Source organism: Pleurodeles waltl, chromosome 5 (assembly GCF_031143425.1).
Source record: "Pleurodeles waltl isolate 20211129_DDA chromosome 5, aPleWal1.hap1.20221129, whole genome shotgun sequence".
Taxonomy (NCBI): Eukaryota; Metazoa; Chordata; class Amphibia; order Caudata; family Salamandridae; genus Pleurodeles; species Pleurodeles waltl.
In genome coordinates this window covers 1,864,888,376-1,864,905,579 of record NC_090444.1, presented here as the reverse complement: position 1 = coordinate 1,864,905,579, position 17,204 = coordinate 1,864,888,376, and the positions used below count along the sequence as shown (strand labels likewise).

Sequence of the window (17,204 nt, the reverse complement as noted above, 5' to 3'; positions counted from 1 at the left end):
TGCCGTGATGTCTGGTCGGGTGTTCTTCCGTGCAGTGTAGACTGGTGGTGTGCTGTACGGCTGCAGCAGTGTTTGGGTGCGATGCCCTGCGCTATGCCGTGTTGTCTGGTCGGGTGTTCCTCCGTGCAGTGTAGACTGGTGGTGTGCTGTACGGCTGCAGCAGTGTTTGGGTGCGATGCCCTGCGCTATGCCGTGTTGTCTGGTCGGGTGTTCCTCCGTGCAGTGTAGACTGGTGGTGTGCTGTACGGCTGCAGCAGTGTTTGGGTGCGATGCTCTGCGCTATGCCGTGTTGTCTGGTCGGGTGTTCCTCCGTGCAGTGTAGACTGGTGGTGTGCTGTACGGCTGCAGCAGTGTTTAGGTGCGATGCTCTGTGCTATGCCGTGTTGTCTGGTCGGGTGTTCCTCCGTGCAGTGTAGACTGGTGGTGTGCTGTACGGCTGCAGCAGTGTTTGGGTGCGATGCTCTGTGCTATGCCGTGTGGTCTGGTCGGGTGTTCCTCCGTGCAGTGTAGACTGGTGGTGTGCTGTACGGCTGCAGCAGTGTTTGGGTGCGATGCCCTGTGCTATGCCGTGTTGTCTGGTCGGGTGTTCTTCCGTGCAGTGTAGACTGGTGGTGTGCTGTACGGCTGCAGCAGTGTTTGGGTGCGATGCCCTGTGCTATGCCGTGTTGTCTGGTCGGGTGTTCCTCCGTGCAGTGTAGACTGGTGGTGTGCTGTACGGCTGCAGCAGTGTTTGGGTGCGATGCTGTGTGCTATGCCGTGTTGTCTGGTCGGGTGTTTTTCCGTGCAGTGTAGACTGGTGGTGTGCTGTACGGCTGCAGCAGTGTTTGGGTGCGATGCCCTGTGCTATGTCGTGTTGTCTGGTCGGGTGTTCCTCCGTGCAGTGTAGACTGGTGGTGTGCTGTACGGCTGCAGCAGTGTTTGGGTGCGATGCTCTGTGCTATGCCGTGTTGTCTGGTCGGGTGTTCTTCCGTGCAGTGTAGACTGGTGGTGTGCTGTACGGCTGCAGCAGTGTTTGGGTGCGATGCTCTGTGCTATGCCGTGTTGTCTGGTCGGGTGTTCTTCCGTGCAGTGTAGACTGGTGGTGTGCTGTACGGCTGCAGCAGTGTTTGGGTGCGATGCCCTGCGCTATGCCGTGATGTCTGGTCGGGTGTTCTTCCGTGCAGTGTAGACTGGTGGTGTGCTGTACGGCTGCAGCAGTGTTTGGTTGCGATGCCCTGCGCTATGCCGTGTTGTCTGGTCGGGTGTTCCTCCGTGCAGTGTAGACTGGTGGTGTGCTGTACGGCTGCAGCAGTGTTTGGGTGCGATGCCCTGCGCTATGCCGTGTTGTCTGGTCGGGTGTTCCTCCGTGCAGTGTAGACTGGTGGTGTGCTGTACGGCTGCAGCAGTGTTTGGGTGCGATGCTCTGCGCTATGCCGTGTTGTCTGGTCGGGTGTTCCTCCGTGCAGTGTAGACTGGTGGTGTGCTGTACGGCTGCAGCAGTGTTTGGGTGCGATGCTCTGTGCTATGCCGTGTGGTCTGGTCGGGTGTTCCTCCGTGCAGTGTAGACTGGTGGTGTGCTGTACGGCTGCAGCAGTGTTTGGGTGCGATGCCCTGTGCTATGCCGTGTTGTCTGGTCGGGTGTTCTTCCGTGCAGTGTAGACTGGTGGTGTGCTGTACGGCTGCAGCAGTGTTTGGGTGCGATGCCCTGTGCTATGCCGTGTTGTCTGGTCGGGTGTTCCTCCGTGCAGTGTAGACTGGTGGTGTGCTGTACGGCTGCAGCAGTGTTTGGGTGCGATGCTCTGTGCTATGCCGTGTTGTCTGGTCGGGTGTTCTTCCGTGCAGTGTAGACTGGTGGTGTGCTGTACGGCTGCAGCAGTGTTTGGGTGCGATGCCCTGCGCTATGCCGTGATGTCTGGTCGGGTGTTCTTCCGTGCAGTGTAGACTGGTGGTGTGCTGTACGGCTGCAGCAGTGTTTGGGTGCGATGCCCTGCGCTATGCCGTGTTGTCTGGTCGGGTGTTCCTCCGTGCAGTGTAGACTGGTGGTGTGCTGTACGGCTGCAGCAGTGTTTGGGTGCGATGCCCTGCGCTATGCCGTGTTGTCTGGTCGGGTGTTCCTCCGTGCAGTGTAGACTGGTGGTGTGCTGTACGGCTGCAGCAGTGTTTGGGTGCGATGCTCTGCGCTATGCCGTGTTGTCTGGTCGGGTGTTCCTCCGTGCAGTGTAGACTGGTGGTGTGCTGTACGGCTGCAGCAGTGTTTGGGTGCGATGCTCTGTGCTATGCCGTGTTGTCTGGTCGGGTGTTCCTCCGTGCAGTGTAGACTGGTGGTGTGCTGTACGGCTGCAGCAGTGTTTGGGTGCGATGCTCTGTGCTATGCCGTGTGGTCTGGTCGGGTGTTCCTCCGTGCAGTGTAGACTGGTGGTGTGCTGTACGGCTGCAGCAGTGTTTGGGTGCGATGCCCTGTGCTATGCCGTGTTGTCTGGTCGGGTGTTCTTCCGTGCAGTGTAGACTGGTGGTGTGCTGTACGGCTGCAGCAGTGTTTGGGTGCGATGCCCTGTGCTATGCCGTGTTGTCTGGTCGGGTGTTCCTCCGTGCAGTGTAGACTGGTGGTGTGCTGTACGGCTGCAGCAGTGTTTGGGTGCGATGCTCTGTGCTATGCCGTGTTGTCTGGTCGGGTGTTCCTCCGTGCAGTGTAGACTGGTGGTGTGCTGTACGGCTGCAGCAGTGTTTGGGTGCGATGCTCTGTGCTATGCTGTGTGGTCTGGTCGGGTGTTCCTCCGTGCAGTGTAGACTGGTGGTGTGCTGTACGGCTGCAGCAGTGTTTGGGTGCGATGCTGTGTGCTATGCCGTGTTGTCTGGTCGGGTGTTTTTCCGTGCAGTGTAGACTGGTGGTGTGCTGTACGGCTGCAGCAGTGTTTGGGTGCGATGCCCTGTGCTATGTCGTGTTGTCTGGTCGGGTGTTCCTCCGTGCAGTGTAGACTGGTGGTGTGCTGTACGGCTGCAGCAGTGTTTGGGTGCGATGCTCTGTGCTATGCCGTGTTGTCTGGTCGGGTGTTCTTCCGTGCAGTGTAGACTGGTGGTGTGCTGTACGGCTGCAGCAGTGTTTGGGTGCGATGCGCTGTGCTATGCCGTGTTGTCTGGTCGGGTGTTCTTCCGTGCAGTGTAGACTGGTGGTGTGCTGTACGGCTGCAGCAGTGTTTGGGTGCGATGCCCTGCGCTATGCCGTGATGTCTGGTCGGGTGTTCTTCCGTGCAGTGTAGACTGGTGGTGTGCTGTACGGCTGCAGCAGTGTTTGGGTGCGATGCCCTGCGCTATGCCGTGTTGTCTGGTCGGGTGTTCCTCCGTGCAGTGTAGACTGGTGGTGTGCTGTACGGCTGCAGCAGTGTTTGGGTGCGATGCCCTGCGCTATGCCGTGTTGTCTGGTCGGGTGTTCCTCCGTGCAGTGTAGACTGGTGGTGTGCTGTACGGCTGCAGCAGTGTTTGGGTGCGATGCTCTGCGCTATGCCGTGTTGTCTGGTCGGGTGTTCCTCCGTGCAGTGTAGACTGGTGGTGTGCTGTACGGCTGCAGCAGTGTTTGGGTGCGATGCTCTGTGCTATGCCGTGTTGTCTGGTCTGGTGTTCCTCCGTGCAGTGTAGACTGGTGGTGTGCTGTACGGCTGCAGCAGTGTTTGGGTGCGATGCTCTGTGCTATGCCGTGTGGTCTGGTTGGGTGTTCCTCCGTGCAGTGTAGACTGGTGGTGTGCTGTACGGCTGCAGCAGTGTTTGGGTGCGATGCCCTGTGCTATGCCGTGTTGTCTGGTCGGGTGTTCTTCCGTGCAGTGTAGACTGGTGGTGTGCTGTACGGCTGCAGCAGTGTTTGGGTGCGATGCCCTGTGCTATGCCGTGTTGTCTGGTCGGGTGTTCCTCCGTGCAGTGTAGACTGGTGGTGTGCTGTACGGCTGCAGCAGTGTTTGGGTGCGATGCTGTGTGCTATGCCGTGTTGTCTGGTCGGGTGTTTTTCCGTGCAGTGTAGACTGGTGGTGTGCTGTACGGCTGCAGCAGTGTTTGGGTGCGATGCCCTGTGCTATGTCGTGTTGTCTGGTCGGGTGTTCCTCCGTGCAGTGTAGACTGGTGGTGTGCTGTACGGCTGCAGCAGTGTTTGGGTGCGATGCTCTGTGCTATGCCGTGTTGTCTGGTCGGGTGTTCTTCCGTGCAGTGTAGACTGGTGGTGTGCTGTACGGCTGCAGCAGTGTTTGGGTGCGATGCTCTGTGCTATGCCGTGTTGTCTGGTCGGGTGTTCTTCCGTGCAGTGTAGACTGGTGGTGTGCTGTACGGCTGCAGCAGTGTTTGGGTGCGATGCCCTGCGCTATGCCGTGATGTCTGGTCGGGTGTTCTTCCGTGCAGTGTAGACTGGTGGTGTGCTGTACGGCTGCAGCAGTGTTTGGTTGCGATGCCCTGCGCTATGCCGTGTTGTCTGGTCGGGTGTTCCTCCGTGCAGTGTAGACTGGTGGTGTGCTGTACGGCTGCAGCAGTGTTTGGGTGCGATGCCCTGCGCTATGCCGTGTTGTCTGGTCGGGTGTTCCTCCGTGCAGTGTAGACTGGTGGTGTGCTGTACGGCTGCAGCAGTGTTTGGGTGCGATGCTCTGCGCTATGCCGTGTTGTCTGGTCGGGTGTTCCTCCGTGCAGTGTAGACTGGTGGTGTGCTGTACGGCTGCAGCAGTGTTTGGGTGCGATGCTCTGTGCTATGCCGTGTGGTCTGGTCGGGTGTTCCTCCGTGCAGTGTAGACTGGTGGTGTGCTGTACGGCTGCAGCAGTGTTTGGGTGCGATGCCCTGTGCTATGCCGTGTTGTCTGGTCGGGTGTTCTTCCGTGCAGTGTAGACTGGTGGTGTGCTGTACGGCTGCAGCAGTGTTTGGGTGCGATGCCCTGTGCTATGCCGTGTTGTCTGGTCGGGTGTTCCTCCGTGCAGTGTAGACTGGTGGTGTGCTGTACGGCTGCAGCAGTGTTTGGGTGCGATGCTCTGTGCTATGCCGTGTTGTCTGGTCGGGTGTTCTTCCGTGCAGTGTAGACTGGTGGTGTGCTGTACGGCTGCAGCAGTGTTTGGGTGCGATGCCCTGCGCTATGCCGTGATGTCTGGTCGGGTGTTCTTCCGTGCAGTGTAGACTGGTGGTGTGCTGTACGGCTGCAGCAGTGTTTGGGTGCGATGCCCTGCGCTATGCCGTGTTGTCTGGTCGGGTGTTCCTCCGTGCAGTGTAGACTGGTGGTGTGCTGTACGGCTGCAGCAGTGTTTGGGTGCGATGCCCTGCGCTATGCCGTGTTGTCTGGTCGGGTGTTCCTCCGTGCAGTGTAGACTGGTGGTGTGCTGTACGGCTGCAGCAGTGTTTGGGTGCGATGCTCTGCGCTATGCCGTGTTGTCTGGTCGGGTGTTCCTCCGTGCAGTGTAGACTGGTGGTGTGCTGTACGGCTGCAGCAGTGTTTGGGTGCGATGCTCTGTGCTATGCCGTGTTGTCTGGTCGGGTGTTCCTCCGTGCAGTGTAGACTGGTGGTGTGCTGTACGGCTGCAGCAGTGTTTGGGTGCGATGCTCTGTGCTATGCCGTGTGGTCTGGTCGGGTGTTCCTCCGTGCAGTGTAGACTGGTGGTGTGCTGTACGGCTGCAGCAGTGTTTGGGTGCGATGCCCTGTGCTATGCCGTGTTGTCTGGTCGGGTGTTCTTCCGTGCAGTGTAGACTGGTGGTGTGCTGTACGGCTGCAGCAGTGTTTGGGTGCGATGCCCTGTGCTATGCCGTGTTGTCTGGTCGGGTGTTCCTCCGTGCAGTGTAGACTGGTGGTGTGCTGTACGGCTGCAGCAGTGTTTGGGTGCGATGCTCTGTGCTATGCCGTGTTGTCTGGTCGGGTGTTCCTCCGTGCAGTGTAGACTGGTGGTGTGCTGTACGGCTGCAGCAGTGTTTGGGTGCGATGCTCTGTGCTATGCCGTGTGGTCTGGTCGGGTGTTCCTCCGTGCAGTGTAGACTGGTGGTGTGCTGTACGGCTGCAGCAGTGTTTGGGTGCGATGCTGTGTGCTATGCCGTGTTGTCTGGTCGGGTGTTTTTCCGTGCAGTGTAGACTGGTGGTGTGCTGTACGGCTGCAGCAGTGTTTGGGTGCGATGCCCTGTGCTATGTCGTGTTGTCTGGTCGGGTGTTCCTCCGTGCAGTGTAGACTGGTGGTGTGCTGTACGGCTGCAGCAGTGTTTGGGTGCGATGCTCTGTGCTATGCCGTGTTGTCTGGTCGGGTGTTCTTCCGTGCAGTGTAGACTGGTGGTGTGCTGTACGGCTGCAGCAGTGTTTGGGTGCGATGCTCTGTGCTATGCCGTGTTGTCTGGTCGGGTGTTCTTCCGTGCAGTGTAGACTGGTGGTGTGCTGTACGGCTGCAGCAGTGTTTGGGTGCGATGCCCTGCGCTATGCCGTGATGTCTGGTCGGGTGTTCTTCCGTGCAGTGTAGACTGGTGGTGTGCTGTACGGCTGCAGCAGTGTTTGGGTGCGATGCCCTGCGCTATGCCGTGTTGTCTGGTCGGGTGTTCCTCCGTGCAGTGTAGACTGGTGGTGTGCTGTACGGCTGCAGCAGTGTTTGGGTGCGATGCCCTGCGCTATGCCGTGTTGTCTGGTCGGGTGTTCCTCCGTGCAGTGTAGACTGGTGGTGTGCTGTACGGCTGCAGCAGTGTTTGGGTGCGATGCTCTGTGCTATGCCGTGTTGTCTCGTCTGGTGTTCCTCCGTGCAGTGTAGACTGGTGGTGTGCTGTACGGCTGCAGCAGTGTTTGGGTGCGATGCTCTGTGCTATGCGTGTGGTCTGGTCGGGTGTTCCTCCGTGCAGTGTAGACTGGTGGTGTGCTGTACGGCTGCAGCAGTGTTTGGGTGCGATGCTCTGTGCTATGCCGTGTGGTCTGGTCGGGTGTTCCTCCGTGCAGTGTAGACTGGTGGTGTGCTGTACGGCTGCAGCAGTGTTTGGGTGCGATGCTGTGTGCTATGCCGTGTTGTCTGGTCGGGTGTTTTTCCGTGCAGTGTAGACTGGTGGTGTGCTGTACGGCTGCAGCAGTGTTTGGGTGCGATGCTCTGTGCTATGCCGTGTTGTCTGGTCGGGTGTTCTTCCGTGCAGTGTAGACTGGTGGTGTGCTGTACGGCTGCAGCAGTGTTTGGGTGCGATGCTCTGTGCTATGCCGTGTTGTCTGGTCGGGTGTTCCTCTGTGCAGTGTAGACTGGTGGTGTGCTGTACGGCTGCAGCAGTGTTTGGGTGCGATGTCCTGTGCTATGCCGTGTTGTCTGGTCGGGTGTTCCTCCGTGCAGTGTAGACTGGTGGTGTGCTGTACGGCTGCAGCAGTGTTTGGGTGCGATGCTCTGTGCTATGCCGTGTTGTCTGGTCGGGTGTTCTTCCGTGCAGTGTAGACTGGTGGTGTGCTGTACGGCTGCAGCAGTGTTTGGGTGCGATGCCCTGTGCTATGCCGTGTTGTCAGGTGTTCCTCCGTGCAGTGTAGACTGGTGGTGTGCTGTACGGCTGCAGCAGTGTTTGGGTGCGATGCTCTGTGCTATGCCGTGTTGTCTGGTCGGGTGTTCCTCCGTGCAGTGTAGACTGGTGGTGTGCTGTACGGCTGCAGCAGTGTTTGGGTGCGATGCTCTGTGCTATGCCGTGTTGTCTGGTCGGGTGTTCCTCCGTGCAGTGTAGACTGGTGGTGTGCTGTACGGCTGCAGCAGTGTTTGGGTGCGATGCCCTGTGCTATGCCGTGTTGTCTGGTCAGGTGTTCCTCCGTGCAGTGTAGACTGGTGGTGTGCTGTACGGCTGCAGCAGTGTTTGGGTGCGATGCCCTGTGCTATGCCGTGTTGTCTGGTCAGGTGTTCCTCCGTGCAGTGTAGACTGGTGGTGTGCTGTAAGGCTGCAGCAGTGTTTGGGTGCGATGCCCTGTGCTATGCCGTGTTGTCTGCCGGGTGTTCCTCCGTGCAGTGTAGACTGGTGGTGTGCTGTACGGCTGCAGCAGTGTTTGGGTGCGATGCCCTGTGCTATGCCGTGTTGTCTGCCGGGTGTTCTTCCGTGCAGTGTAGACTGGTGGTGTGCTGTACGGCTGCAGCAGTGTTTGGGTGCGATGCTCTGTGCTATGCCGTGTTGTCTGGTCGGGTGTTTTTCCGTGCAGTGTAGACTGGTGGTGTGCTGTACGGCTGCAGCAGTGTTTGGGTGCGATGCTCTGTGCTATGCCGTGTTGTCTGGTCGGGTGTTCTTCCGTGCAGTGTAGACTGGTGGTGTGCTGTACGGCTGCAGCAGTGTTTGGGTGCGATGCTCTGTGCTATGCCGTGTTGTCTGGTCGGGTGTTCTTCCGTGCAGTGTAGACTGGTGGTGTGCTGTACGGCTGCAGCAGTGTTTGGGTGCGATGCCCTGCGCTATGCCGTGATGTCTGGTCGGGTGTTCTTCCGTGCAGTGTAGACTGGTGGTGTGCTGTACGGCTGCAGCAGTGTTTGGGTGCGATGCCCTGCGCTATGCCGTGTTGTCTGGTCGGGTGTTCCTCCGTGCAGTGTAGACTGGTGGTGTGCTGTACGGCTGCAGCAGTGTTTGGGTGCGATGCCCTGCGCTATGCCGTGTTGTCTGGTCGGGTGTTCCTCCGTGCAGTGTAGACTGGTGGTGTGCTGTACGGCTGCAGCAGTGTTTGGGTGCGATGCTCTGCGCTATGCCGTGTTGTCTGGTCGGGTGTTCCTCCGTGCAGTGTAGACTGGTGGTGTGCTGTACGGCTGCAGCAGTGTTTGGGTGCGATGCTCTGTGCTATGCCGTGTTGTCTGGTCGGGTGTTCCTCCGTGCAGTGTAGACTGGTGGTGTGCTGTACGGCTGCAGCAGTGTTTGGGTGCGATGCTCTGTGCTATGCCGTGTGGTCTGGTCGGGTGTTCCTCCGTGCAGTGTAGACTGGTGGTGTGCTGTACGGCTGCAGCAGTGTTTGGGTGCGATGCTCTGTGCTATGCCGTGTTGTCTGGTCGGGTGTTCTTCCGTGCAGTGTAGACTGGTGGTGTGCTGTACGGCTGCAGCAGTGTTTGGGTGCGATGCCCTGTGCTATGCCGTGTTGTCAGGTGTTCCTCCGTGCAGTGTAGACTGGTGGTGTGCTGTACGGCTGCAGCAGTGTTTGGGTGCGATGCTCTGTGCTATGCCGTGTTGTCTGGTCGGGTGTTCTTCCGTGCAGTGTAGACTGGTGGTGTGCTGTACGGCTGCAGCAGTGTTTGGGTGCGATGCCCTGTGCTATGCCGTGTTGTCAGGTGTTCCTCCGTGCAGTGTAGACTGGTGGTGTGCTGTACGGCCGCAGCAGTGTTTGGGTGCGATGCTCTGTGCTATGCCGTGTTGTCTGGTCGGGTGTTCCTCCGTGCAGTGTAGACTGGTGGTGTGCTGTACGGCTGCAGCAGTGTTTGGGTGCGATGCTCTGTGCTATGCCGTGTGGTCTGGTCGGGTGTTCCTCCGTGCAGTGTAGACTGGTGGTGTGCTGTACGGCTGCAGCAGTGTTTGGGTGCGATGCTCTGTGCTATGCCGTGTTGTCTGGTCGGGTGTTCTTCCGTGCAGTGTAGACTGGTGGTGTGCTGTACGGCTGCAGCAGTGTTTGGGTGCGATGCTCTGTGCTATGCCGTGTTGTCTGGTCGGGCGTTCCTCCGTGCAGTGTAGACTGGTGGTGTGCTGTACGGCTGCAGCAGTGTTTGGGTGCGATGCCCTGTGCTATGCCGTGTTGTCAGGTGTTCCTCCGTGCAGTGTAGACTGGTGGTGTGCTGTACGGCTGCAGCAGTGTTTGGGTGCGATGCTCTGTGCTATGCCGTGTTGTCTGGTCGGGTGTTCTTCCGTGCAGTGTAGACTGGTGGTGTGCTGTACGGCTGCAGCAGTGTTTGGGTGCGATGCCCTGTGCTATGCCGTGTTGTCAGGTGTTCCTCCGTGCAGTGTAGACTGGTGGTGTGCTGTACGGCTGCAGCAGTGTTTGGGTGCGATGCTCTGTGCTATGCCGTGTTGTCTGGTCGGGTGTTCTTCCGTGCAGTGTAGACTGGTGGTGTGCTGTACGGCTGCAGCAGTGTTTGGGTGCGATGCCCTGTGCTATGCCGTGTTGTCAGGTGTTCCTCCGTGCAGTGTAGACTGGTGGTGTGCTGTACGGCTGCAGCAGTGTTTGGGTGCGATGCTCTGTGCTATGCCGTGTTGTCTGGTCGGGTGTTCTTCCGTGCAGTGTAGACTGGTGGTGTGCTGTACGGCTGCAGCAGTGTTTGGGTGCGATGCCCTGTGCTATGCCGTGTTGTCAGGTGTTCCTCCGTGCAGTGTAGACTGGTGGTGTGCTGTACGGCTGCAGCAGTGTTTGGGTGCGATGCTCTGTGCTATGCCGTGTTGTCTGGTCGGGTGTTCTTCCGTGCAGTGTAGACTGGTCGTGTGCTGTACGGCTGCAGCAGTGTTTGGGTGCGATGCTCTGTGCTATGCCGTGTTGTCTGGTCGGGTGTTCCTCCGTGCAGTGTAGACTGGTGGTGTGCTGTACGGCTGCAGCAGTGTTTGGGTGCGATGCCCTGTGCTATGCCGTGTTGTCTGGTCGGGTGTTCCTCCGTGCAGTGTAGACTGGTGGTGTGCTGTACGGCTGCAGCAGTGTTTGGGTGCGATGCTCTGTGCTATGCCGTGTTGTCTGGTCGGGTGTTCGTCCGTGCAGTGTAGACTGGTGGTGTGCTGTACGGCTGCAGCAGTGTTTGGGTGCGATGCCCTGTGCTATGCCGTGTTGTCTGGTCGGGTGTTCTTCCGTGCAGTGTAGACTGGTGGTGTGCTGTACGGCTGCAGCAGTGTTTGGGTGCGATGCCCTGACCTATGCCGTGTTGTCTGGTCGGGTGTTCCTCCGTGCAGTGTAGACTGGTAGTGTGCTGTACGGCTGCAGCAGTGTTTGGGTGCGATGCCCTGCGCTATGCCGTGTTGTCTGGTCGGGTGTTCCTCCGTGCAGTGTAGACTGGTGGTGTGCTGTACGGCTGCAGCAGTGTTTGGGTGCGATGCTCTGTGCTATGCCGTGTTGTCTGGTCGGGTGTTCTTCCGTGCAGTGTAGACTGGTGGTGTGCTGTACGGCTGCAGCAGTGTTTGGGTGCGATGCTCTGTGCTATGCCGTGTTGTCTGGTCGGGTGTTCGTCCGTGCAGTGTAGACTGGTGGTGTGCTGTACGGCTGCAGCAGTGTTTGGGTGCGATGCCCTGTGCTATGCCGTGTTTTCAGGTGTTCCTCCGTGCAGTGTAGACTGGTGGTGTGCTGTACGGCTGCAGCAGTGTTTGGGTGCGCTGCTCTGTGCTATGCCGTGTTGTCTGGTCGGGTGTTCTTCCGTGCAGTGTAGACTGGTGGTGTGCTGTACGGCTGCAGCAGTGTTTGGGTGCGCTGCTCTGTGCTATGCCGTGTTGTCTGGTCGGGTGTTCTTCCGTGCAGTGTAGACTGGTGGTGTGCTGTACGGCTGCAGCAGTGTTAGAGTGTGATGTCCCGTGCTGTGCAATGTAGTCTGGCTGAGTTGTCTGCCTTGGCTATAGTGTTGTGTACAAAGGGCAGGGACTTAATCAACGCAAGCTTATGACACATTTTAGAATGTGCCTGTGCAATATTATATGTCTCAGTACACTCCTTTGAATGCCTACTTGTGTGGTCCACCCCAGCAGCGTTTGGATGTGAGTGCATGCTATGCGTTGTTGTCTGGCTTGGGTACCCTGGCTCTGCTTTATTCACTGTAGCTGCTCTGCTCCATTTATTGTTAAATTAGTTATCTCTGTAGTGTTGTCTGGTAAAGAATGCTAGTTGCATGCTATTGGCTTTCTGCTTTGCATTGTTGATTGACTGGAGGCTGTTGTTGTGCAGTGTTACCTGACTAGGTTCACTACAATGTTGCCCAGCGGAGTGTTCTATCTATAGCGTAGTCTGGATGGCAGCTCTTGGTGTGCATTTTTTGTCTGATGTGGTGTTCTACCTCCACATTATTAAATGTTGGTAGTCTCTGTCTCGATATTACTGTCTAAAGCACATTGGCCATAATATCCATAAAACAAATACTTTCTCTCTTTTCCAGATTCCTGGAAAGCTGCTCTTCTCCCTGGTAAAGCGTTATTTGTGTGTGACCTCCCTAGTGGACAAACTGAACAGCAGCAGCGAAGAGGGGGTGGAGAGCCATGATGGGGCTGCAAACACAGGCCTTTTGGGGGAGCGGAGCCGCGTGCAGAGAGAGTTTGAATTCAGCATGGCAATGGCCAACCTCATATCTGAGCTGGTGCGAGTCATGGGCTGGGACCATGGTCAGCACGTGGACTTCGGATCCTCTGGTGGCGAGGAACAGCCCCGAATCATCCGCTCCATCTTCCAGCCCAAGATGCCTGGCCGCGCCAGCATCCAGGTGGCGGTGGAGCCACCAGCACCGGCCGTTCATCCTCGCAAGAAGATCGACAAAGAGTTCAGCAGCCCCTCGGATTTTGAAAGCCGTAGCAGCTACGTAGATTACGTGCAAGAGACCCTTAAACCAGGCCTTGTTGTGCGGATGCTAGAAGACTATGATGAGGTCAGCGCTGGAGATGAGGGTGTATTTCTGCAGAGCAACAATGGCATGCCACCTGTGCAGGTGAGAAATCCGAGGGAGGCAAGGGGGGCATCTTGACATCTTTTATATCTTGTCTGAGTGAGGAGTTAAGGTCCAAGGTTTGGAACCAGGAAATCTGAATTCAGAACCTGACATCCAGACTTAATAAAAAAAAAGTTTGATCTTTGGGTGACTCACTTAACTTATATGTGCCTTAATTTCCAAACAGCATGGTCAGAAAGCCTTCTTGAACAGTTGTGTTTAGCAACCAGTTATGAGTAGCTTTTCTTGTGGACTTGAATGTGGCTTCATAGATTTAAATATTTATTGGACCTTCAACAATCTGGTTTCAAAGCAGTCAAAGGAACAGGTTCTGTGTTTCCATTAATTCTAATGAACAGGTTCTGTGTTTCCATTAATTCTAATGATCGTGGATGCTCCTGTTTTTTGAGAACTAGTAGTACCATCAGAAATGCTTTCCTGGCCAGATACTTTCATTAAGTTAGCTGGTCCTCGATGTAATTTCCAAGTAGTACATCTTGCGTCCTGCCCTCTTCTGTCCTAGTCCTTTTCTTCTGGTGTCCCGTGAGCAGCAGCGGTCCGTCTTCAAGGGTGGAGGGGCCATGCCCTGCACTTTTTGGACATACAGAGTGTCTGTCAGGCTGAGCAAAGGTTAGTCTGCCAGACACTCCTCATTTTCAGGCCAAGGCAGCCAGGAGTGAGACATGCGCTAAATGCGCTGACTCCTGGCTGCCTGAGCTGAACTTTGCTGAGCTGAGGAGGTCACAGGTCCTGTGGGTGTGACTTTCTCAGCTCGTCAAAGGTCCTCAAGGGCCTCCCTCTCCTGACGAGGGAGTGTGTCAGTGATGGCCTCATACCTGGGGTCCGCAGTCTCTCTGACCCTATCCTACTCTGTGACGAGGTAGGGACTGCTGCCTCCCCTCATTGGCTGCCCATGGGTCTTGCAATGAGGGTAGGCAGCAGTCCCAATCCTCCTGGCACCATGAGGCTCCTCGTCCTAACAGCTGCAGCAGGTAAGTATTGGTTTTTAATGACTGTTTGGTGCATGCATGTGTTGAATGTATGTGTATTTGTGAGTGAGTGTTGTGAATGAATGTGTGCACGTGTCTGCATGTGAATGCATGGATGTAAGTGAGTGTGTATGTGTGCGCGCCTCCCCTATCCCATCCCCCTAGAATGTGTTCCTACCGACTGCCACTGCCCTGGAGCCTCTTTGTTTCCACCATTCTATTTAACACTGAGCTCCTGCCGTTGACTTGTGGTTCAGTTGTTCTGCTTCTCGCTTTACTCACTGACTGGGCAAGAAGCCATTCATGTCTAGTAAGAGTAATTTCGTATGGAGTATTATGGCCTCCATTTCGGAGTGACATTTGGTGCCAACAGACAAAGAGCAAACCAATCCATGTCTATGTTGATGTTGGGTATCCTGAAATATTCTCACATTTTCCTGGTTCAACATCCAGCCTAGTTCTTGCTTGTAAAGAAACATTGTCCTCCCCCTCCTCCTCCTTTCCATACTTAGTTACTGAGGTTGAAACTCTTCCCTCTTCTAATCTTCCTGTATTGCTCGCAGTTTCGCAGCAAAAATGACTTCTTGCTGGAATTGGTCTGAAAGCAATCCACAACTGCAGCTTAAACTATTCAGTCTGTTCCATCCTACTACTGGCTGCCATGGAAGCTCACCAAAACCAAAGGGGAGAGAGGAAACATTACTCCAGCATTAGATGTTTCACATGTTAGAGTTCCATGTTGTCAGATTGGGAATCCCCAGTATTTTAAGACGGCAATAAACCGTTTTAAAACAGATGTAGTCAGAACAATAGTATGTGTTTAGTAGCACATTAACCTCATTTCAGAATCCCCAAACATCAGCTAATGAAGTGGATGTGCTGTCCGTTCCACCTAGAGGCCACCATAGCTCACGTTTCTACCACATACTAAGTGTGGCAAGCCTACATAGAAAGAGCTTTGCTCCTCTTTTTTTTTCATTTGGCTTAACTAGATTTTTTCTTCATTGGACCAGGTTCAGCTTCACATTGTGGTGATTTATTTTAGGGTCTTATTTTCTCATGCCCATGGGTGAGATGTGTCTCTCCAGTTGATAAACCCTCTTTTTTTTTTTAATGATAAAACACTTTTCAAGACCTGTGCCAAGGAAAGGTAATTTGGAGATAGCTCAAACAGCTGTTCCTGTACTCTGCCTGCTCTAAACTCAAGGCTGCTCATTGTGTAATTTTTAAAATCTTCCCTTTAAAAACCCTGAGTGACAGCTGGCTGGCCTTATTTCCCACTCATGGGGATTTCTCGTCTTGAGGGGAATGATGCGCCACCAAGCACATCTTGAAAGAAGATGAAAAGGTGGAAGCAGCTCTGCTGTGGCAGAGAAATATATTGTCTTTCCAGCTTCGAGGTAAGGGTTACAGTTCTTTGCAGCTAATGTGCAGTATATACACTGAGCTATGATCAGGTGAGGTGGCGTAAGTCCCACCAGGTGACGACCACCCTCAAACCAGGCAGCATGGCCGGAGCTTGGATGAACTCTTACTTTACACACATGATGACCTGGAGAACTAGCATGAGTGGATCACCCTTTCAGTGAGTAAAAACACTACACTAAGAAACCTCCCAAGGTACAGGTCTCACAAAACCCCTGTGGTACAGGCCTGTAGGAAGCTGGCTCTCTATATTGTGCACTAAAAAGAAGTACACTGTGCGTAGCGTACAGTGGATCCCCAGTTGCTATTGCAGAGGCAAAAGTACACAGGACTAATGCTCTGTTCTGTGGTAATGTGGGCGAGCAGTTAGGCTTGTTAGAGGGTAGTGCACAGCATTTCTTGCACTCACAGAGGCAATAAATGACGCACACTTGTAATAAATCCAAGACCAATTCAAAAAAATAACACATCTTTTGATGTATACTTTAAACCCAAGAACTTTGTTATAAGGTAAGTACGTTTTCAAGCATAAATATTCTTTTTAGTTTCACAAATCCACACTTGGAGGAAAACAATGGTTCAATGGCATCTGTCGCTGTAGATACGCATGTTCTGCAATAGCTCGCCATCTGGTGTTGGGCCGGAGTGTTACAAGTTGTTTTTCTTCGAAGAAGTCTTTCGAGTCACGGGACCGAGTGACTCCTCCTTTTGTCTCCATTGCGCATGGGCGTCGACTCCATCCTTGATTGTTTTTTTTCCGCCATCGGGTTCGGACGTGTTCCTGTCGCTCCGAGTTTCGGAACAGAAAAAATAGTTAATTTCGGAAGATTTTCGTCGGTATTGTTGCGTTCGGGATCGGCATACTTACATTCAACACCGCATCGAAGATCGAAGAGCTCCGGTGCCCTTCGGGGTAATTTTTCGATCCTCCGTCGGGGCCTGGTCGGCCCGACCGCGTGCTGAAGAACGCCGATGGAACGGACCCCGTTCCGTTTCTGCCCCAAATGCCACAATAAATACCCCTACACAGACCAACACTTGGTCTGCAACCTGTGCCTGTCACCTGAGCACAGCGAAGACACCTGCGAGGCCTGTCGTGCGTTCCGGTCCCGAAAAACACTCCGAGACCGTCGAGCCAGAAGACTTCAAATGGCGTCCGCACCGACAGCCCGACGGGAGTTCGAGGAACAGGAAGAGGAAGGTACCTTCTCGATCCAAGACTCAGACTCCGAAGGATTCGACGATACACAAACCGTGAGTAAGACGTCGAAAACCACACAAAGAAACATTTACAAGGCCCAGGGGACGCCACTGCCACCAGGCCATGGCTCAACCCATAAAATCGGTGACCGACCGTCGGCACCGAAAAAGGCCCAAACAGTGCCGAGATCGTCCGACTCCGGTCGAGACACCGGCACGCAGCCTTCTCGGGACCGAGAAAGTGCTGGAGACAAGCCTCGACACCGAGATGCCGGTGTGGACACGGCTCGACGCCGAGACAGCGGCACCGAAACAGATCGACGCCGAGAGGTTTCGGCCCCGAAAAGGAAAAAAGTCACCTCGGAGCCGAAAAAACACGCAGACAAAGTTTCGACGCCGAAACAAACTGCAAGCGACCCAGCTTCAGGCTCTTATACAGAAGAGCACTCGCTAACCTCCCAAATGCAGAAGCATAGGTTTGAGGAAGAGCTACAAGCAACTGATGCGGACCATACGCAAAAGCGTATCTTCATTCAGCAGGGGACAGGAAAAATAAGCACCCTTCCCCCCATTAGGAGAAAGAGAAGGTTGGAGTTCCAGACGGAACAAGCACCACAACCAAAAGTGGTGAAAAGAGTTACACCACCACCCTCTCCTCCGCCCGTGATTAACGTTTCACCAGCACAAACGCCATCACACTCCCCAGCTCACACCACCATGAGCCAGGGTGACCAAGACCAGGACGCATGGGACCTATACGACGCCCCAGTGTCAGATAACAGCCCAGAGGCATACCCTACAAAACCATCTCCACCAGAAGACAGCACCGCGTACTCTCAGGTGGTGGCTAGAGCAGCACAATTTCACAACGTAAGCCTCCACTCAGAACAGGTCGAGGATGATTTCTTGTTCAACACACTCTCCTCCACCCACAGCTCCTACCAAAGCCTGCCTATGCTCCCTGGTATGCTCCGGCACGCAAAAGACATATTTAAGGACCCGGTCAAAAGTAGGGCAATCACACCAAGGGTGGAAAAAAAGTATAAGCCGCCT

General features: G+C 55.2%; 1 protein-coding gene across 1 annotated transcript in view; it reads left to right on the top strand.

The window, feature by feature from the left end:
* CUL9 (cullin 9) overlaps window positions 1-17,204 on the top strand; it is a 576,404-nt gene that overhangs the window by 64,839 nt on the left and 494,361 nt on the right. The window contains exon 5 of the mRNA XM_069236395.1: window positions 11,995-12,537. Within this exon, the coding sequence (XP_069092496.1) occupies window positions 11,995-12,537 (543 nt within the window). The remainder of the gene's footprint in view (window positions 1-11,994; window positions 12,538-17,204) is intronic.